We start from the raw sequence: 23551 nt of genomic DNA on the forward strand, positions 1-23551 counted from the left end.
TTGCATCAGGAGTGAAAAGCTTGGATGGCATGATGCCTCATCTCAAACACTCGTCTGTTAAAATCTCAGTCTAATAGAGTACCACTCACTCTCTATTACTTTGGCCTAAAGATGTTTTTCCCTTGCCCTTGATTTTTAGTTTGTATTTGTATTTATTTATTTACCCTTTAACACCTAAGCCTCAAAACGTTTCGTTTTTGTTTTGCTTATTTTAACCATAAAGGGCCAGAAAATGTCCCGTGAGTAAGTGCTTTTGCCCATTTATCCAGAATAACTTTCAATATCTGGCAGTTAGTCTAGATATAGTCTAATTTACTGCATGTTAAAATGGTGTATTAACATTGCGTGTTAAATTTTACATATGAACAATATAACACATTTTAAAAAAGCATTTGTTTGAGTCTTTTGTCTCAATGTACAGCCATTTTTTTCCAACTCTTTCCAAAAGACGCTTCTTGTGTCGGGAGTAACAGCCTCTTTGTGGCAGCTCTAAATTCTCAAATCATCAACAGCTTTGCTTTACAAATTGTGCAAATTCTCCCTCTATATAATAATATAAAACCCCACCAATGTGTGTGTACATTTCATTTCAAGTTGTTGCCATTGTATGGGATGTGCTAGAACAATTCAATAACACATTTAAATGTATTTGTTATTGTACCTATAGGTGGAGCAGACTCACTGTGGACAGTATGTCTAATGCATTTGGTGCCATTGTGGACATTTACTACAAAAGGAGTATTGAAATCCTGATAATACATGCCAACACTCTGAATTCACTGTTTGACATCACCATACGTGTTCCCGTAATCCTTCTCACTGTTCACTTGAATCCCCTTTCAGCTCGGCAGAGATAATAGTACATCCTTGGAGTGCTTTGAGAGATGCTTAAAGAATTTGAAAAATCGGGGGGCTGATGGCACCAGAGGAGGGCTGAGATAATAATAACACTATGGTGGTACCTCTGCAGCAGCTGGCAGCCATGAATTGGATTGTGAGATTGTCATCGTGATGGGCTTTTCCTTCAAGAGCTCTTTCCTCTGAAGTCAGACAGCGCTTTGAAAGGTCTTATACTATGGCAGGATACAGATAAATAAGGCTTTATGAAAGCGTGTCATTAGAGCACAGGGGGTGCGGAGTGAATGCAACACAAAGACACAAAAGAAAAAAGAAAAAGGTTTATTGTGAAAATGATATTTATCCAGAGGATTTGGCAGAATTGAAGCGTTGTGCTCTCTAATGGTGCTTTGCCGTGTCTGATGCGTCCTAAACGACCCAGAAATGTATAGGGAGGAGGAGGTGAAGTCAGTGACATGAGTTCGACATTGAGATTTTTTTTCTCTTGTTTTTTATATAGTCGTAGTGTTTTTCCAAAAAGATGCTTTTGCATTTAAAAAAAAGGCACAAAAGTTACAAAGTTTTTGCAAGTTAGAAAACTGTTCTTCCAACTCTTCATGTAATCCGACCCTGACTCGATGCTGAGATCAGATCAGTTGTTGCAGGAGTTATTCTCCCCGTCTTCTCGATCCTCTTAAAATTGACATGTGATCCAGTGGAAATGAAAAGATGTTGTATTCGCCGACCACAAACAACCATAGAAGACTCGTCTGATCAGGTCTGATATCCCTATCAGCAGAATGACGTTTGTGTAATGGAATATGTATGTAACTGTATATCAAATGTTATATGTGGTATAGCATTTGAGACTGGGTTTATATTGTCATCCACATGAAAGTTTTTTTTTACCCTAAATTTAACTAACTACTGCTTTATTTAATAATTATCAAATTGTTAAAATATTCTGAAAATGTGCTTCCAATCAAGGGCATAACACACAATGGTGATCTTTAGAAAATAAAGTTATTACAAATCCCACCTACTCACTTGTCTGGGAGTGAAAGTGCAGCTTACTCATTTTTCTTTTTATTCTTTATTTTATATCATATGTGCAAATAATTGGAACCTAGTTAAATAAACCATCGTACTCGTCGCCAGCTGCCTCCCAATGAAGATGAAAGAGGAGTGTGGACAAGCTCTCCTTTTCATTATGATCACATATGATCACACTGCTGGGTCAGATCTGCTTCTAATCCTCTGCTTTTGTGAAATAGTGTTATTCATGATTCATAATATATATATAAACAAAGATACATTAATCTGTAGAGAAAAGCCTAGCAGTTGTAAAACAAGTTCTCCTTTCAACAGCTACTCAGAACCTATAACAAAGTGTGAAGGTCTTGCTTTTAGATAGAAGTGTTCTGAGCAGCACGGGGTCCCAGAGCTCATCGGAGCCCTGCGGACAAATGGCACCAAACAATTCTCTGGCCCTGAAAGTGTTTTTTTTGTGTGGCGAGGACAGATTTTGTCTCAGTCATGGACACACACAGCCTGGTGGATGAAAGACTTATTTAGCACAATATGTCAGGCAAAGAAAACGTTTATTGAAGCAGCTGCAGTAGTAATTCAGCAGCAATCAATGATTAGTCATTACTATTTTTTTTTTTCAGTGAGTTTTAATGGAAAACAGAATTCAAACTCATGACAAATACTCATAATGTTTTTTGTAGAACAGTTCATTTATTTTGTTTCTGGGGAGCCTTCGGACATAGACTACACACTGGATTCATATATTCTGTTTTAAGTTTGGGCTCAAACATGCAGTTCCTGACTCTTGTGTTCAGCCCAAGTTAACTGGTTTTAACAGATTTAATTTCCATGCTAAAGAAAAGGCCTGATCGCCCCAGGTTTTTAGTCAGGAATTTGTCCAAAATCAGCCTGTTACATATTAGACCTCAGATCTCGAGATGGAGCGTGAAGGAAAAAGAAGTTCTGAGAGGTAAGATGGTTATCAAACCATTAAGAGCATTAAAAACCAACAGTAACAGTTTCCTGTCCAATCCTAAATCAAATAGGAAGCCGGTGGAGAGAGAGCGCAACACAGGTGTGATGTGTTGTCTGCAGCGTTCTGGACCAGCTGGACAGAGACCAACAGACAGAGAATTACAATAATCCAGCCCAGATGTTTCCAGATACTGTGGCTTTCTCCCACTGTCCAAAGACATCCAAAATGGGGATCATGCTAATCGGACACTCACATTGACTGTAGATGCGACTGAGAGTGAATGGTTGCTCATTTCCAGAGGCGATTCTAGAGTCTGTAGGGGCCCTAAGCAAAGATTCCCAGGGGGCCCTTCCAACCAGTGTTCACCACCATTATGTTATAAATAATCTGACACTGTATGTGAGTTACATTTTTTATTTATTTTTTTCAAGTATGTGGAAATATAAATGTAAAGAACAATAAAATGCTGTAAATAGCTTTCAAAAAAATATATAAACTTAGTAAAAAATAAATACATTACACTGTAAAGAACCCACATTATAACATGATATAAATATATAGAACAATAAAATACTGTAAATAACTGAAAAAAACATATATAAACTGAGTAAAAAAGATATGCATTACACTGTAAATAATGAGGTGTGCGTGAAAGAAAGGTGAGAATGTGAACTAGACGATCTTTCAATTCGAATGTAACGTGGGCCTGTTGATGGAACAAAAATGACCAGTGTCATTATCATCCTCACCTGCTCTTAATAGACTCAGACATAAGCGGCAAAAAAATGAATGTTCTTTTCCAGCGTGAGCTGAATTGTAAATGAGGCAGTAGCAGTAAAACACAGACAGGGGATCTTTAACCGTACAACAGATGGAGCAGGTGCCTAATTGTCACGTTGAGAATATTTCAGAAGCTTTCAGAGTTTTAATCTTTTGTTGAATTAATAAAATCCCACTTTAAATATTTGAGATAAATACTTAAATGTTGTACTGTGTAGTTAGTTTATCAGCATCAGTTATCAGCACGCACACACACACACACACACATTCTTGTACTTACTGCATACTGAGGACCAGCATTTCCACTTTATAAATCAACACAATTACAAATATCTACATCATGAATATGACATCTACAAAGAACTACTGGTTGCAGTACCTAAAAATGTCTGCAGGTGGAGCCCCAGACCAAAAAGGGGTGGAAAACTTTTTCGATTTTTTTTTTTTTTTTTTTTTTGGTCCAAAATTTTACAAAAACTTAACTTATACCATGTCGACCAATTTTTTTTTTTTTAAATTGACCAAAAATGTTTGGTCCAAAATTTGAAAAAAAAATTTGGTCCAAAATTTGAAAAAAAAATTTGGTCCAAAATTTGAAAAAAAAATTTGGTCCAAAATTTGAAAAAAAAATTTGGTCCAAAATTTGAAAAAAAAATTTGGTCCAAAATTTGAAAAAAAAATTTGGTCCAAAATTTAAAAAAAAAATTTGGTCCAAAATTTAAAAAAAAAATTTGGTCCAAAATTTTAAAAAAAAATTTGACACAAAATTGAAAAAAAAAAATTGAACCGAAATTTGAAATAAAAAATTGACCCGAAATTTGAAACAAAAAATTGATCCGAAATTTGAAAAAAAAAATTGACCCAAATTTTTTGGCCAAAAATTTGACAAAAACGTCCTTTGTCATCCAAATTATTATTTTTATTTTTATTTTTACAAATTGAGTATAGCATATTATAGCAACCTCAGGAAGGGATTTCAATGAAAACAAAGTGAGGACCGGCCAAAATGTCCTCACTCTGTAAAAATGTCCTCACTTTGTTGGTTAAAATCCCTCACTGGTCCTCAGTTTGCCGCAATTACACACACACACACACACACACACACATTTACTTCTGCAAGGGTGTGACTGCGCATTCAAGCCAACACTGTATAGACTGGCAGTGTGTGAATAATTTAGAGCGATTATTAATATTTGAAAGCGAACAGCTCGGCAGATGAAAGAGTCATCAGATAGACTCCTTTTATCCTCCTCCCTCCATCTATGGAAGAAGCACGCTAAGAAAATGAAGTGAAGGAAATGTCTTTTTGATGCACAAGGACACGAATGCAGTCAAAAAGACAAAATCATTTGCAAAGAATTACCGCACATGAATCAATTCACTGAACTATGTAACAGAACAGTGTGTCTCCACCAGAAAGGGAAACGTATTATTACACATTTAAATGCAAATTTTGTCAATTTTAAACTTGAAATGTGGACTTACTGTCCATCCTTTCCTACATTGTGTGGGTAAAGGTGCTGAAGTTTGAAAACTCTTAGGTAAAGATGAAGAGAGATCGCATTGTCAAACATGGTAAATCTTAATATAATGACATAAATCTCCAATCGAGCAGTTTGAGGCAGATAGCTGCCCTTACGCTGATGAAGCAGTGGCTGTTCTAAATTATTAATACAGTGATCTGAGCAAGAAAATGTCTGCTCAGTGCTATTGTTTCAAAGAAAGAAAGTGGCACAGCGTTGTGTGTTTTTTTTCCCTGCCTTTGTTAGAGCGCGAATGGATGCGATTTTGGAATGCGATTTTGACTGAGTGCTGCAGAATAATAAGATTCATATCAGTCACACCGAGAACTGTCTATGAACTTCCCCGTTTGGTTCAGGCCGGATTATGTTATTATCTCCCACGACAACAGAAAACCCAGTTTTACTGAAAATGTGACGTCTGTTTTGTTTTGTTTTGTTTTGTTTTGTTTGTGTCACAGGCTGTTCCATGCAAGAGCAGGAAATGAGCCAGGACAACTGTGATACGAGGAAAGCAAAGCAGACTTGATTTAATTTTCAGCTTTGTTTGTTTGTTTGTTTGTTATGAAAACTGCCAGATTAACGGTGCACATGTGAGTTGTGTTTGCAGTCACTGGTTTTCAGGTAATTGAGCAGTTGGGCAAAGTATCCCTTTCTAATGATTTGGGGCCAGGGAATGATGATTTCCCTCTGTGATTACATCAGAACAACAGACACACGAGGTTTCCTTTGAACAATGTGGCCGTTTTGTTTACCGCTCTTGTGGTATACAGTATATTATCTTTTATTTTTTTCGTCTCTAGTTTTATTAACTTTGAGTTGTGTTCTTCTCCACTCTAACTCCCTGTTGTGTTTGTACTAATTGGTTCCGCTTCATACATTTTGAAGGGAGCTCATTTGCTGCACAAGTGTCATCCCCTGGCAGTTTTTTTGTCACAGCAGGAATAATTGTACTGGACTTTCACACCACGTTTGAAGATTTATGCTTTCATTATGCTCTCTCAGAAGTGCTGGCTTGATGGTGAAATAGCTACGGAAAAAACCTTGACAATGTTACTGAAAGTGGCTTACAGTGGGAGGGTGTTTGTTTGATTATATGCCAACTCTCTCTTTTCTCTAATACAGGGGTTCTCAAGGTTTTGATACCTGAGGGCCAATTTAGAAACCCAACATTGGACTGAGGGCCAATGTTGGGTTTGTCTAAAGAAAAATCCCATTTGTAATCATTTTAATGACCAGATTGCAGTTCTACAGTTTAGCGTTAAGTAATATAAGCGTTAATATAATGTAATTTAAGCATTAATATAATAACACTTTATAATTTACCTGGTAATTACCCAGTATTTTGGCCATTGTTCTTACCTTCTAATCACAGGTTAATACCAAGTAACACATTTCTGTTACCATATATTTACTGGGTAAATAGAAATTGGGGGCTGTAGCTACCTGCTTATTACCAGCTTATAACCCAATAATACACAAAAATTCACCATATAGAAACCATTTAAATACTCTATTTTTGTTCACACTTGTTTTCTCTGTATCCAGTAATGTCCAGTAAACATTTAACAAGTTTAGTACCTCCTGGATTAAAACTATCAACTGTAATTCACCACGGGCCGCCAGAAATGTTTCTGCGGGCCGCCATTGGCATTGGCCATTGACACTTTGAGAACCAATGCTCTAATACAACCTGCATTTCATTCTCATTTGCATGTTCACCGATTTCCTCCCGCAGTCCAATAAAAACATGCAGAGGTGAACTGGACCCTCTAAATTGACCATGAATGGGAGTGAACTGCGATTGACTGGCGACCTGTGCAAGGTGTACCCCGCTCTTACCAGGATGAAGGTCTGTTATCAGGATGACCTTCATCTTCCTGACTTTAACCTGAAATCAGTTTAGAGTGAAAAGAGTGCCACATGCTCTGCCCGGATTCAGGGATTTTATTTCCGACTGTCACCGCTGATGTTAACAATGTCCTCGCTCCTGCTGCTGCGAGGTCCTCAGGGTAAAAGCACCCCCCCCCCTCCCCCAGTCTCATTATGATCTGCGCTTTTAGCAGAGGCACCTCATGAAAGCGCTTCGTGCATACTAACAGTGTGATTCACCTGCAGCCACTGTCTCTAATTGTGATGCAAACTGCATACTGGATTGAAACCTGAATGGACTGCCGCTGTTTGATTAAGGTGTTAAAGTTGTGTGTGTGTGTGTGTGTGTGTGTGTCTGAGAGTGAAATGGCCAGGATCCTGTCTCAGGTTTTCTCGTTTCATTAAGATGTCGTGTCTCTTCTGCCTCCTCCTCACCACAGGTACACTAAGATGAAGACGGCAACGAACATATACATCTTTAACCTGGCTCTGGCTGACTCGTTGTTCCTGGCTACTTTACCCTTCCAGGTATGACTTAACCAAGCACCAAAAATACAACAGAAGCTATTTTATTTTGTTTTGATGGATTGATTGATTGATTGATATGAAGAAAAACAGCAGTTTCACTACACCTTTCCATCATAAATGAGATTCATTTCTAGCAAATAATGTTATCCCCTGTCCCTCCGAGACTGACAGATCAGAAACTCCCACTATGACCCTGTCCAGACCTGGTTCTGTAGGGTACATTCTCACCGGCCCTTCTTAATCCAACCGTAGTTCATTTGGTTTGTGAAGGTGTGCATGTGCATCTGAACTCTGATGCGCACCAAGGAAGTGAACTGTGGTCCGCCTAAAAACGTAGCTCTCGGTTCGCCTCAATTGGCTTCTGGTTCTCTGAAGCCACAACGCCTTGCTCCACGTGTTCGGACCGAAATGGGGGAAAAGCTTTCAGTTTCTCTGCCCCCGCTGCTTGGAATACTCTCCAAACTGAACTTAAAATGCCAGCTTTTATTTCACGAGGAGCTTTCCGCTACCATCTTAAAAGACAGACAACAGAAATCCTTTGGACAGTGTCTATGTTCTTAAATTGTTACTGCGATCACAATTCCTGCACTTTATGTTTATCTAGTTGCACTTTTATATTTCAATGTTTTGTTTTGTAAATGTTGCATTTCCTGCTTCTTATTTAAATGTTGATGTGCGCTGCGGCCTTTCTTGGCCAGGTCACCCTTGCGAAAAGAGATCTTGACTTCAATGGGTCTTTTATCTGGTTAAATAAATGCAGGGAAGCAGACTACAACGCAGGGCATTGTGGGTAAACACGACCAAAACATACGCACGTGTAGAATGATAGCCGGGAGAAATGGCTGCGCCCCTTGTTGCGGCGCATATGTGAAAGTATGTTCGCATAAAACTGAATAATTAAAAAAACAGACTTTGATGCAGCTTCATGTTTTGCTCGTATGTCGGGGAAACAGAAGTTGCCTTGCCTTAACCAACAAATGAGCGCGTTTGTCTTGTCTTCAACTTTAGTCATTGTTGATGCAGCCACAGGCGAGTAGAAGAATACGCTGAGTCTCGCGGACGATTAGGTGCGACTTGTAGCCAAGGACACATTTGTGTCCACGCTGATAAAAGAATGTGGCCACGTGTGTATCAGACCTCAAAAGCAGCATGGGGTTTTCATCTTTCAAAGAAATCCTTGCATGCATCTCACGTTTTGTCCATAACTGCTCTTAAAGCCTCTCATTTGTGATCCTGGTATCAGCATCACCTCAAGATGCTGATACCAGGTCCGAACAGGTCCACTATCCACTACTCATTTAGAGAAGGTTCACATTCATGAGCGTGGTAGGAACAGTGATATCTCACACAGAATGTTTATTTGTTCCTTTGCCCAATGGAATGAGGTAAATATGGAAGATAATGTGTATCCTAACTCGAGATGATTAACGACACTAGCTCAGAAAGACAAAACAAAGAAAACAAATCAGATCAAAGATTTAGCCTTTTCCTTTTTTGGAATAACTCAATCCGTATGATATACCGTGGAAATGTTTTTGCCCCACACTCCATCACTGATTTAAATCTGACACACGAACATTAAACCCAAACTAATTTGGTTTCTCAGTGATTTATATAAAAGCATAACCATCATGTGGGTGATTTATTGCCTTGAAGATTATCATGTAGCACCAGTATCTCCTCTATTGTTGGATAATACATCATTTTTTGGGGGGGGCGCAAGTTCTTTCCAAATATACAACCCAGTTACTTTATGAGACATTATTACTCTGACAGAAGACCCAAATTCTATCAAGAGCTTTTAAAGCCATCTGATATAAACATTCATAGTGTTGGATGAAAGAGTGTTGTTTGCACGCTGACACAAACTGATCAATTCTTTGCGCCCTGCATTAAAAATCCCATAAAAACTGATGGTGTGGCTCTCCTCCAGCCATTTAATGTTTAATGGACTTTATCAGTCATTGTATGGTTGTGAGGTGTTAACAATTCTTTGCTCCACTGAACAGCTTCCGTTTTCACTTAAAATGAACCATCCAGTGTGATAATTCAGTGGAGCCGTATATCTCTCTGTTCTGTTTCCAGCTGTATTGTGTGTGTTTTAGTTTGATAACTTTGTGGATGTTTTCCAGGGCACAGACGTCTTCCTGGGCTTCTGGCCTTTTGGGAACGCTCTGTGCAAGGCGGTGGTGTCTATCGACTACTACAACATGTTCACCAGCACCTTCACCCTGACAGTGATGAGTATGGACAGGTATGTGGCCGTCTGCCACCCCGTCAAGGCGCTGGACATGAGGACACCTCACAAGGCCAAGGTAAAGAAGGGGTTCGTCATCAAAATGGAGATATTCATTCGCACTTTCGTGCTCCTTCAAACAACAGCTGACATCAGATCCGATGTCAACAGCGACCTCAGCTCACTCTTTTGCCATGCAGTGATTCAGGTTACAAATCCCTTACACGCTTCAGTGGGCTGTTGTCATGTGAGGAAACTGAAACATAGTGAAATAAACACAGTCAGTGACAACGTCCACATGGACACCAACAACTGGACTACTGACATTCTAATAATAATATTTAGATGAATGTCAACATGGGTTGCTGACTGAATAGTCCCATCATATTCCTGTTTATGTTACAGAGCATAGTCTGATTATGACTCACATCAACACTGTGTCCACTTCTGTGAAAACTCCAACATTTTAATCCGAGTAAAATGTTGATGTAATAAAACAAAGTGTGGATGTGTGACGATAACAATATGGGTTAAGATAATCAGAACATGTTGTTTACATCAGTGTTTCTCAATCCTTGTCTTGCCCTGCATGTTTCCGATGTGTCCTTGCTCCAGCACACCTGATTCAAATGTTTCGGCTCATCATCGAGCTCTGCAGAAGCCTGATAACAACCCACGTTTTTAAAAAAAAGGTTTGTTGGAGCAAGGAAACTTCCCAAACATGCAGGGCAGTGGACCAGGGTTAAGAAACACTGGTTCACACACTGGTGTCTTCATCAAATTGTCTTAAAGCGGACCTAGACCGGAAGTTCCAATTAACGCTGTTTTTTAGTGTGTATCTGCGTCATTACCTTGTTTATGAAGCCCTGAAGTTCCGAAACAAACAATTCAGCCATTGCTGAGAACGCTGTGTTTTATTGTAAGTAAACTCCATCGTTGTGGAGGTGTTTCACAAGCGACAGAGTCTTCTGACTCTGGGTCAAAGTCATGACGAAGCCCTTTTTAAACACTGTTAAAACAATGTTTTGATAATGAGTAGCAGTGCATCCACCGTTCAAGAGGGGGGAGCTGTGCCTCTGAGAGCGGGTGTACTGAATATGTCACTTCCGGGTACTGGCCAATCACAAGACAGTTGGGAAGCCTCTACGCTGGCTGGCCAATCACAACACAGTCTGTCTTCTGGGTGTGAGATTTATGTCTGAAATATCGCGGCTCAGGAACAGCGTCAGAAAAGAGGATTTCTATCGGCTCGTTTACAGCAACTAGGAGGTTTTTGACCATAAAAACAAGTTAATGTATGTAAGTAGACCTCTATAACTAACATATATGTGCAACAGGACCACTATGTGAGCTTTAATCACGATAGTATTAGGATACAGAATCACAGATCTTGAGGAGAACTACTGTGAATGCGAAAATGTTAAGTATTATTCACTCCAGAGGGATTAAAAACTTATGAATTCCCTCAAATAGTGTCAATGCCTGTTGAAGCTAAAGAATTCAAGGACCTTGGGGTACATTCATACTGTATTTTTTTCAACTCTGATACCACACAGAAAATGTAAATGTTTCAGCTCAATTGAAACACGGATGATTGTAAAGGATTAAAACTGTTGTACGAAGAAATTATGACTCATTCATTTATAGCAGAGCAGAGAGATAACAGACCAATAATCGTGTGTAGGCATAGAGGTTATGAAGCGATGCATCCAAGTAAATGGAAAAGAAATGCATTCACAATCACATTATCATTTTCTCAGGTGGTGAATATCTGCGTGTGGGTGTTGGCGTCGGCCTTTGGTGTTCCAGCCATGGTCATGGGGAATGTAGAGGAAGAACAAGAGCATAACAGTAAGTACATATATGTGCATGTCACATGTTAAATAAACAGCCTTACAGCACATACTGTGGTTTCAGGAAAGTGGTTTTTACCCACTTTGTTTTGTCGATGGATTGCAAATGCTAGTTTTTCTTTGTTTTTCTTCATTTCAAGTTGTTAATACACCATTTTAACATGCATTTAACTGTAAATAACTGCCAGATATTTCAATTTATTCTGGAAAACTGGGCAAAAACACTCACTCATAGGACATTTTCTGACCATTTTATGGATACAATAAGCACAAGGCTTATGTGTGAAAGGGTTAAAACAATTTTGTTGAGTTAACAAAGAATCTGATCTGTGGAAAAGCGGATTTGATCATATACAGTTTAAGCTGCAGGAAATCTCTGAGGAACGTGTAAGCTATCACTATAAATATCGTACCATCACACGTGTTACACCTGGGACATGTAAAGTCTAATTAATAAGTAGAACAGTCTACAACTGTGCGACACATGACACCGTTTGTACGTATATTTATTTTCAAAAACCCGCGTGGGTGAAAATAGCTTCGAGCTGCTTTTTAAGAGATCACATAGGAAAGTGTTAGGTGAGTAAACCTGTTAACAAATGCTGCTGCTGCTGCTGCTGCTGCTGCTGCTGCTGCTGCTGCTGCTGCTGCTGTCCCACTTTGTATAGCTTCAATTGCACAATGCCTGTTTACGCTGCTCAACACACATTGTTGTGCTACTCATTTTCTATTAGACAAGTGCACAAAGTGTCAAAACCAGCCCTCTGTGAAGTGGCACGACACTCTACATGAACACAGCAGGTCTATGTTAACATCGACCAAAGTAGACTTTCTGTGCACGATCCTGTCAAATGCAAACTAATTAGCAGAGGTTGTGTTAATAAACACGAGTCACATTCTATTATATTGTAATTATAAAAAAAGCCATCAGTGTATATGGGTCCCTTTTATATATTGAGAGCTTCAGCGCAATGTCCTTCTTGCTTCATGACGGTTCCAGTAACTAACTGGTTTAAAAATGAAATTGGCTAGGGGTAAAACAAACAAAAACATCATATGAATTACAAACACTCATCATTTACATCATAAATATTCATGAAGGAGACTAACTGCAAGTCCACATAAATGAATTTAATCAGCAGAAAGCCATAATTATGGTAATTCAGTTTCGTAGAATTATTACACAAATAACACAGGACCACAATCCATTAAAAGTGCATTCATTTGTGATGAGTATGGAGCGTAAAGGAGAAATGAAACACACTCACTCACTCACTCGCACGGCGCAAAACGCAACTTCAGTAAAGCCGATTCACAACGTCCTGTTCATGTTAAGTAAGATAAGATAATCCTGCATTAGACTCTTATTGTAATATAAAATAAAACTATTATAACGAGTATAGAAAATAGAATAATATATACAATGTAAACAGTTTGTTACTATAAACGCCATGTGCATATTGTGATGCATTCCATACGTGGTGCATATACTACACATCTACTACATCGCAGGACTAAAACAACTATTAGCGACGCCGTTCTCGTCCCCGTTTCTGTCGCATTCGCGACGGAAAACTACAACAACATCACACCTGAAAACTCCGTATCTGCTCTTCTGTCACTGCTTCATCTGCTCCTTGCCCGCTCTGCGCTCTCCTCCAACACCAGCTGCTACCCAGAGAAAACCAGCATGATAACTAACCTTGACATCACCACCTGAAGTTCGGTAATTAGATCATGCTTGACTTCAGCTCTCCATTTGCACAGCTGAACTCTTTCATTCCCATCGGGACGCGAGTCAATCAGATGCTTCAACCTCTCTATTCTCGTCTCTGCCTCCACGATATGATTAAAAACACGGTTTTATTCATAGCGTTAGCGTGGAGTCGAGTAACGTGAACAGGTTGTCAGTTTCTCACACAATAATACCCACCTGTTAAAAACAGCTGTTGAAGACTCAACTTGATAACAAAAATCCTATGCCAATCATCAGTTTTATAAGATTAAATTACAATAATTTTTATTAAACATCATATTTTGCATTCATTCAAATATAAAGTATGTAATTGAGACTCTCAGCATGTTTTGTCATATTTTTACTGTGCACTGTCAGACGTTATTGTAAAAAAAAAAAAAAAAAAAAAAAAGGCTGTTGAATGTTCTACTTAATGAAAGAGAAGAGCTAAGAGATAATGTATCAGGAGGTTTATAGAGAGAGGAGAGGGCAAGTGTCATTTTCATGAAGGCAGTTAATGAAGGCTCCGTTTGCAAAAAAATGCATATTAGAAACCCATCATTGATGCAGAGTGTGAGAGAAGTGAGGCAAAATCATTCTTCTTTGCACAACCGTCTCCTCCCCGTCATGCACCAGAGGCCGAATGTGACGTAGGTAATCTCTGTAATGTCTCAGCGAAGCCAAAGTTTATATTTATTTCCACTGAACACGTACTGTATGTCGCAATGAGAAATATATATTATTTTAAACAAAAACAAGCAGAGGACGCAATAGACGAAGGGAACGGGAATTAAATGAAAGTCTTCAGTGATCATTACAATGTGTTCATGAGTCATAAAAGATGACTTTTGATGCTGTAAGATCTATACATTTGACTGTGTTTCTGTTCTCTCTACATACCATTCATGGTCCAACTGCCAAATATCTGAATTATATACTTTTTTGTCATAAGTGTTATACATACAAAGCATATACTGTCATATATGATTTGAACCCCATAATATTGGAAAAAAAAAAATGTATACTGGTCAGGCTCAGTAGTTGCGGACTCCTTATATGGAGAATGAATACAGCTCTGGTGTGACTTTTGTGAGGTTTGACTCTACACTGCAGTCTCTCTTTGTCCATGTTAGTCTCTTAAGATTCTTTGATACTTTATGAAGCTCCAGATGGAAAACATCAGTTTCATTCTCTGTTTGAAATTGTCTCATTCATTTCTCTTATAGCTCTTTAGCAGCTGAGTGGATCCAGCTGGGTCCTTTATACACTAACACCGTGCGTGTGTGTGTGTGTGTGTGTGTGTGTGTGTGTGTGTGTGTGTGTGTGTGTGTGTGTGTGTGTGTGTGTGTGTGTGTGTGTGTGTGTGTGCTTGTTAACCAGTAGAACAGGGGACTTTGGTGTCGACACACACTCACAAACAGGGGACTCTGTGTGAACAGGGGACATTTTTCCAAGTCCCCTGTTAGTCATGCTAAAATCATGTCTAAGATTTTAACACCTCGTTCACACACATAGTTTCTTAAAACTTCATTGTTTGAATTAATGAATTCATTGTTTTTGAAATGTGTGTGTGTGTGTGTGTGTGTGTGTGTGTACTCTATCTTTGTGAGGACATTTTATCTGGGCCGCACAACTTTGAGTGGCTTTATCAGAGTTAAGATTTGGTTTTAGGGTTATTGTTAGAATTGAGTTAGGGTTAGACACTTAGTTGTGGGTAAGGTAAGGTGTTTTTGCCTGTGGTGTTACCGTATTGTCCAGGGAGAACAGATGTGTCACAGAGCTCCGTTTGAACAGAAACGTGATATATATGACTGCTACTAACATTAGTGTTTTCTCTCTGCCTGTGTGTTTTTATGACTCTGGTGCTTGTGCCACGGCTTGGAAAATTGACAATGCTTCTATTTCTGCTACACATAGTGTGAGAAAAGCAAAACAATGGAATCTGCAATGCAGTGCAGTGCAGCGCGGCAATGAAGTGACACAATCCCATTCAACTTGAATGGTTGAAGTCGCCAACTCATATGTGTGAGTTTGATGTTTGATGTAAAATAAACGATTTTGGAGCTATAGCAAAAGATATGAAGACATTTACTCCTTCTTGTACAAGCGAGAAAAAATGAAAACAGGAAATCTTGTGTTTCCAGTCTTCTCTGTCCATCACTCTGTGGCTGTCAAATTTAGACTCGGAATTGCTCTTGGTTTTTGAAGAGTGTTATTCTCAGGCTGTGAATTGATTTCCACTCTCTGAGCCTGATGGAGGCTTCAAAACCCCTGATGGCTCCTCTTGCTCCTCCAAGATCTGTCCTTGACCTCTTACTAAAGCCATCCTTAAAGGCATTTAGTGATCAAGGCTTTCCTCCTAATATGTGTTAATACTCCTTGTTGCTGTTTTCTCTATTTTTATATTAGAAACCATTTTTTTTTGTGTGTGTTTTTTTTTTCTAATAATTGCATATAAAAAGTTACTGGTGAAGAAATGGACATACAGAAGGTTCACGGGGAGAAAAATCAACCATGAATGTCATGTTAATGTAAATGCTAAACGGAAAGGAAATCACTGAAACCAGACACATGCCCACACATAGCACAGTTATTCTCATGGATGTTTTGCAGTTAATTTGAACAAAATGCTGGAAATGGGGAACAGGAGGCCTAGTGGTTAGATATTGATCCAGTCGCAGCCTGCAGCTATGGCCTAATCCTATAATCATTTTTATTAGTCTACTCTACTGCAGAGCTACATCTGCACGAGGAGTTCTCTCTACATACATGTGTCTGTTTTTCCCGTTTGTATGGGATTGGCCCATGTTGTCGTTTTTGTCTTTTTGCATTTTCCTCCTATTAGTTTTCTGCCCATACAACATTATTTTCATTTAATCTTTGACATCTAATCCTTGATCACATTCATGTTAAACATCAACTCAAATTCACCTTGGCCGGCATCTCATTTGTCCTTTTTTTGACATTTCCATTTCCGTTGTTTCCACCCATGCATTCAGTCCCTTTTGGTGCTATCACACTATACTGTTGTAGCACGGCTCAGCACGGGAGGGCTCAACTATACACTTGTTTTGCTTTTCCATTAGATAGGTTCTAAGTGAGCTGAGTTGACACTAAAATGTGACATCTACAGACTGCCAGCCACGTATAGGCAGACAGTGTTGTCACTGGAAGAGTCACGAGGGCGACATCCGACACACAAAAATCAAACTGGATAATTCAGAAATTTAGATCAGTTAAAAAGACTTAACAATCCTGAAAACAAGCGTTAATCTTCAACATTTAGCAAGGACATTTCTTTTATTTCAGTGACTGTGTCATACAGGAAGTACTGAACTAGCATTTTTAATTTTACTGATTCTCATGATTCAGTAAACCAAAAACAACTGCTTTGCCCGTCACTAGTTTGTGTGTTTGTGTCCAGCCGTTGTATGACAACCCCTGTAGTAATGGAAAACAACCCAAAGTGTGTGGAGTCGAACTACTATATAGTGGAAAAGTGCCATTTTCTTTCTTCGCATTTGGTTTATGTTTTATTCTTATTGTATTAATGTTAAAATGTGATCCCTAAATTTATCTCATTCAGTTGTTGTTTTTTCCCTCTGATTCCATTCCATTCACGATTCATCGTCCTCTCACTTGTTTCTCATTCTCAGTCATCCTTGTCCACTTACCACAGTCACCTCTTTCCTTATCCTCCTCTTTGTTTGTATTTGCCAGCGTCATAAGTTCCTGTGGCTGTTTGCTTATCATCTGCTGTCTTACATGATCGCCAGGTGAACAACACATTGACATCCAGCGATAATAATGGGTCGCTCCACATCACTTCTATTCCTCTCGCCTCTGCTTTCACTTCCTCGCTCAGCTTAACAAAACATAGAAGGAACTGTGCAGCTTAACAGCCTGACAGCTGGGGGGAAAGTCACACCATGACCCTCTTAGTAATTGGGGTCAAAAGCCTTGCCCAAGGACACAGCGGCAGGAAGGATGCCATAATCAGCAGCCACCCGCTGTCGCTAATAGTTTCTGTGACTAATCCAAGCAAAAGACTGCAACAAAAAAAAAATGTCATTGTGTCTTTCCTGGCAGCCTGTTCAGTATGAAGACACTGACAACAACATGAGGATTAGACTGTGAAAATGTTGCTTTAAGTTCAATGACAGTCCAATTCCTTTGTCCGAGTTTTGATTACAAACCACAATTTGAAACTCATTGTCCTTTTGAATCGAGTTAATCTGCAAAGCACAATTTTTGTCCAGCACCATTTTTTCCATCGTCAAAGCAGATTATAATCCGGTCACAAACATGCAATTTATGTGTACGTCCCTCTTCTCATATTATGTGTCTTATGTATTTGTTTGCAGTATCCATGTATGATGACACATGCATGGAGTCTTTTGTTTAGCAAAGATTGTAAACTTTAGATACTCCAAGCTACAGCATGTACGCTTTAATGAGTAAGTAAATTGTCCTGCTAATACAGTGTTGTAATTACAATCTAAGTGGCCTTGCCTCAACAGGTGAGATGACATTTTATTTTTTATAAGCTTCTGCAAAAAAAAGGCACACGATAATGAGTCTAGGTGTCACATTTTAATTCTTATGTTTGTTTACGTTATAATAAATTAATTTAAATTGGATTGGATTCACATTTTAATATTTTTATGTCGAGGAAACTGATGCAGAAAAATGATAATCCTATACTTAATCAGAAATGTGATTTTAGCACAGATGCATTAACGGCAACATCAACAGTTTCTACATGCTGGAGTCTCCAGCATTCAGATTTATCTACAGTGTGACTGTCTCACTACATTATATAAATTACTTCCACCAATGCAGCGGAGTAAATCACTCTCGTGTCTGTATTTGCCCCTTGTTTTATTTTGTTTTCCAGTAATAGGATTTTTGTGATGGGGAGGATATTGTGTCCTTGTAGACAGAACATCCTGTGTACTTCTGATTACACGTCCTTCTTGTTCAGGTTGTTTTTGTTGTTCTGTTTCTGAGTTTGATTTGCAGTCCCGTGTTATAGGTTTTCACCAGCTCTGGATAGTGTGTGTTTCTGTGACTGTGTGGGGTTTTTCATCGGGTTCTGCAGATTCTTCTCGCTCCAGACATGAAGGCGAGATTACCTGGTGATTATTACTCACCTGTTGGTATGTGTGTAAAATGGTGATCTATCACTAGCAACCTGAAATTCCTCACCATGGTTATTCAGTTACATGACAACCAGTAAGGCCAAATTAGATATAACAAGGACTTGTCAGCAAAATTCCCAATAATAAAATGGAGGTGTCCTAGCCCCTACCCTATTCACCATCTACTCTAGCATGATGCTCCAAGAGGCCACAAAAGATCTCGATGACGACGGCATCTACAGCAGATGCTGCACTGACGGCAGTTTATTCAACCTACGACTTCAGGCCCACACAAAGACACAGGAAAAACTGATCTGAGAGTACAACTATTTGCCGATGATGCGGCCCTAGTTTCCCATACCGCAACAGCCCTGCACTGAATAACATCCTGCTTCGCATAAGCCGCAAATCTCTTTGGATTTAGAAGTCAGTCTAAAGAAGACAGAACTCTTGCATCAGCCCTCACCCAAGGAGGTCTCCTGCCACTACAAAAGAGTCTGGATTGATGGAATGAAGATCGGTGCATACGGAGCTGTGGTAGGGACCACACTCCTGTGTGGTGCAGAGTCACATCTTATGTCCTAACAAACCTGCAGGAAATGCGGAAGGACATGTAAATCCAGAATTGGCCTTCACAATTCTTCATCAAAGGGCATGCAGCCAGAGTGGACTACACCATTAATCTTGGTCAGCGAAGAATAGCCAAGAAGAAGAAGAAGAAGAACTACCTGTTCAGGGTGTTTCCTCCATCTATTTGTGTGGATAATGCAAAAAACTTTGCTTTTGAAATTAAAGAGAATGAAAGAATGAAAAATAGTGTCAGGGACAGCATTGGTTGCCTTGGAGTAAAGTGTGATTAGGTAAAGCACTGATGATTCAAAACTGATTGGCATCAGCCTCTCCATTAATGCCATTGCCTCACAATCAAAAGCTCATTAATGAACCTTGTAGTGACCAGTGGTTGCATCCAGTTATATTCATGAGATCAGTTTCACCAGTAGAACCTCATTACTGTCTTACTGGGTCCTTTAACCCTCGAGTTGCGAACGCACCGCGCGTGAAATATGAAGGCATAGTTCGTGAGGAGTTAATATTTTATGATATTAATGGCCACATATTTGAGAATTAAGATTTTGTTAACAAACTTAAATGGAAGTGAGCTGAACAGAGCGGAGAGCGGTGCATGTTTGTTGTTGGATCTGATCCCCAATTCTGCGGTTATTGGAAGAACATTAATTATTAACAGTGCATTAATATTAATTGTCTCTCAAATCAGGTGTTAATATATCTGTGGTGTATTTAAATATTAAATGGAAATTAACGAGCTAAGCCTTGCCATGAAATGTGAAAAACTATAAGGAGACAGTCACAGTGAGAAATTTTCTAATGTGTTTACATTAAATGTTTGGGCCAAAAATGACTGTGATGACAACCACAGTTTTGCCTGTGGATACACACAAAACAGGCTAACTCAGAAAGTGCACACTGAAGGGAGACATCTCCAGGGATCTGTACAGGGGACAGATGGAATAAACTTTCACACCAACTTGTAGAGATGCCAAGAACCAAATTCAGTGCGTTGTCGCTCTCCATTCGTTGGCTCGAAGCAGGTAAATGAGCACGGGTTTGACATCTGGCTCAAAAGCAAAATTCAACCCCCTTCCCCAAAAAAAACCAAACAGTGATTTTGAACTCTGGCAGGAGAAAAGAGAAAAAGCTCTGGGAAGAGAAAGGAGACCAAATTATTTCCCTCTCACAAAATCATTTCTTGTCTTCAACAGATTGAAGAAGCTATATCACATGCATTTCTGCTCTGGAATGGACTCATTCGTCCTCATTGGAATTACCCTCCATGTTGTTCAAATCGACCACAATTGCTCTTAAACTGAATATATCAAGTCCTTTTCAGCAGTAGCGGAGATGGAGAGATAAGACAGAGAAGTAAATAAAGACAGAAAATAGACACGCATGACGTATGAGAAAGGTGAAGGAAACGCCACAGATATTGTCACATCAGATTATTTCCAATGTGCTGTAACCAACACACATGTAATGTTCCCTTCAATCAAACGCCCGCACAATGTAACACAATGATTTTTCATTATTGCTTGAATGGCACCATTTCATCTAAGTATAATGTACCATCACGAGGCTGGGGAAGGTACCGACTGAGACAGAATTAGACTGTCAAAAGGATCACATTCACCTGGGTGTTTTCATTACTCTAGATGGAGCCAATAAAAAAAACAATGCATTTATTATAATGTCATTAGAGTAGCAGAGTCATTGTACTGGGTAGATTCAACTTCACATCATTTGCAGTAAGGTCCAGTACGGTGAGCAATAAAAAAACATTAAGCAGCTCAGCGCTCGAATTCTATTTCATCATCATCATCATCATCATCATCATTTGTTTCACTCTTTTAGTGCACGTTTGAGGGCCTTGCCATGCACAAAAACACCCCAAACTTGGTGTCCACATCGAGGCAAACCAATTAATGTTGCAGGAATTATAGTCTTCACCTTCCTTTGAACTGTATATGTGCTACTGCAGCAGCCATTTTTAATGGCACGCAGCAGACTTCCACCCAAATTCTATTCTCTATACTTTTTCATCCTTTTTGTTTGAGGGCCAATGGGGCCACAATGATAACCTGTTGCAACAGGAAGTAAGCCTTCAGTAACAAACTCATTTGTTTACATGAAGCTTTCAGGGTGTGGTCCACATTTGCTATACGCTGATATAAATGATTGGTGGCCTCTTATTGTTATTTTCAAATCTGTTTCAGTTCAAAAGGGCGGAAAGTTTTAGCCTAATAAAAGATATGTGGGAACACATGGAATTATCAATGTGTTATCATCGTTTTTGACATGACCTGCAGTCCTCTTATAATTGCTCAGTTATAATAATTGTATTAAATTAGTATACATTTAAGACTGCCTGAAGTGTGAGTTAAGCATGTCTAATTATTATTTTCAGTTCAATTATAAATGCCGTAAATTAAATGAATTAACAACATATTTACTATTTAGCCTCACAACTACATGTCGGTATGTGAATGGCAAAGATACACTCAACAAAAATATAAACGCACAAAAAAAAAACTTGTAGTTATTGTTATGTGGCAAAACAGAGTAACTATCCAAATATAACAGGACAACTTTATCAATAAAGTGGCTCTAATTTGTGAGCATTAGGATCAATTTCTGCTGGGCTGCTGTTCAAAATATGTAAATCAGTGATGAGGTATTCTTCCTAACTCGAGTGTTGTTTTCACTTAACTGAAGGTTCAGGAGTTAATTTCAGTGTGCTGCATACTTTAAGGGTTGACAAGCGTTCTCATTAGCAAAGTCAGCTCCTGAAAGTTGACATGATCTAATTTTATGTACCACTGCTTTATCAGTAACCCACGCAATTAAAAATATCAGTAACTGAATTCAGATTAATGAGCCGCTCAGAAGGAAAGGTAATCGCAAATCACTGTAGCGGTGGAATTATGTTGTCATATCGTTACATTTTATGTCATTGTCGTCTCTCAAGCAGTAAAGTAAAACTAATTATGAATCTACTGGTGGTAAAAGTTGCATTGGGATGTTGGGACTTAACTGCTGACGTATTGTGGTGGGGGGGGGGGGGGTCAGCGTAATCCAATCACTATCAGGCCAAGGTTATTGTTCTCTTCCAGAAAATGCAACGTGTTTGGGGAAGAAAATACAATAAAGAACATGATGATGAGTGAAGAAGAGAAAAGAGAGCAGTCCAACATTAGTAAAGAGGGAGAAGAGAAAATAAGGTTGATAAACATTAGAAAATCTTGAGGATTAGAAAAAAAAATTCTAAGAATAAATAGTAAAAAAGGAAAAAAAAAGAATGATAACAGATTAAAAGATGTACTAAAAGCCCTGAGAGGTGTAGTAGTAAAAGCATTGCTGGTGTCATTAGATTAGATTAGACTTTATTGCTCTCACACTGGGGAAATGAAATCATAACGCTGCAAAAGTGTCCTTCTACAAGGGCTGAGGTTCTACCTGGAACCATTTGCTTCTGAAAAACCCTTTCCAGAACAAAGAGATTTTCAAGGGTTCTTAGTAACACTAATAGTTCCAGTAAGAACCGTTTTGATCCAGAGAACCCTTTAAAACCCTTTTCCTGAATGAAGGGTTTTAAAAGGGTTCTTGGTAGAGACTTTATAAAGAGGTTCTCCCTAAACCCTAAACCCTCAACGGTGTTTAATATTTTTTTTTTTACTTATCAAACTTGTAACTACTGTTATACATTTTTTCACTGATGTATAAGCCGTAGAAATTTGCATGCAAGTAAGTATTAGATGTAAATCATGACCAAAATGAACAGGATATATTGAATGAATTGGTCATACAGCACATGAGTGTGAGTGTTTTTGGAATGTCAGAAATAAAGAAAATATCTACAAAGAAATAACAGTTCAACAGAACCCTGTATTAACGTTTTCATTCATTTAACATCTGCTTCTGGGAGATTTGGCAGGTGGAAAAGTTATTAGCAAAAAAAAAAAAAAAATGTACTTTCATAAAAAGTTGATGTAAAAGGAAATGTAAAAGGGCAGGGAAAAGCCAAAGAAGAACCAAATCAACGAACAAAACACACGGAATACAGAAGGGTGAGCAGATAAGGTTTAAAGTAAAATGAATCAAAAGAGAAAATAATAGCTCCCGACCAGAACTGGAGATGACAGGCAGTCCAAGCTGGAAGCAAAGAATAATAAAAAAATAAAAAAAGAAGAGGCAGACAAATGCAATAGACAGGAAAGAAGTGTTAAATGAGGGGGACAAAGAGAGTGGAGAAGCATCAACTGTGAAATGGAGGCTGGAATTGAGCACACATTCCTCGTCATCGACGTATGACAAGGAGAGTGCGACGACTGAACGCAATAAGAGCAAAATATTAGACGGTTTTAAAAGAACAGATTACAATAAATGTATTTGAAGGAAGGAAAGAACTAAATTTTGACTCCTGAAATAAGTTGTACAGACACTCAATGTGACTGAGGAGGTGAGTCACTGT

The 23551-nt window shown here is 38.8% G+C and overlaps 1 protein-coding gene across 1 annotated transcript in view; it reads left to right on the forward strand.

Moving 5' to 3' along the window:
* Window positions 1-23551, forward strand: part of oprl1 (opiate receptor-like 1) — a gene marked incomplete at its 3' end in the record, with an annotated part of 61428 nt that overhangs the window by 32260 nt on the left and 5617 nt on the right. Inside the window, 3 exon segments of the mRNA XM_083895059.1 lie at window positions 7455-7542; window positions 9675-9857; window positions 11539-11629. Coding sequence (XP_083751185.1) covers window positions 7455-7542; window positions 9675-9857; window positions 11539-11629 — 362 coding nt within the window.

The sequence above is a fragment of the Microchirus variegatus genome, assembly GCF_963457635.1.
Source record: "Microchirus variegatus genome assembly, chromosome: 9".
NCBI lineage: Eukaryota > Metazoa > Chordata > Actinopteri > Pleuronectiformes > Soleidae > Microchirus > Microchirus variegatus.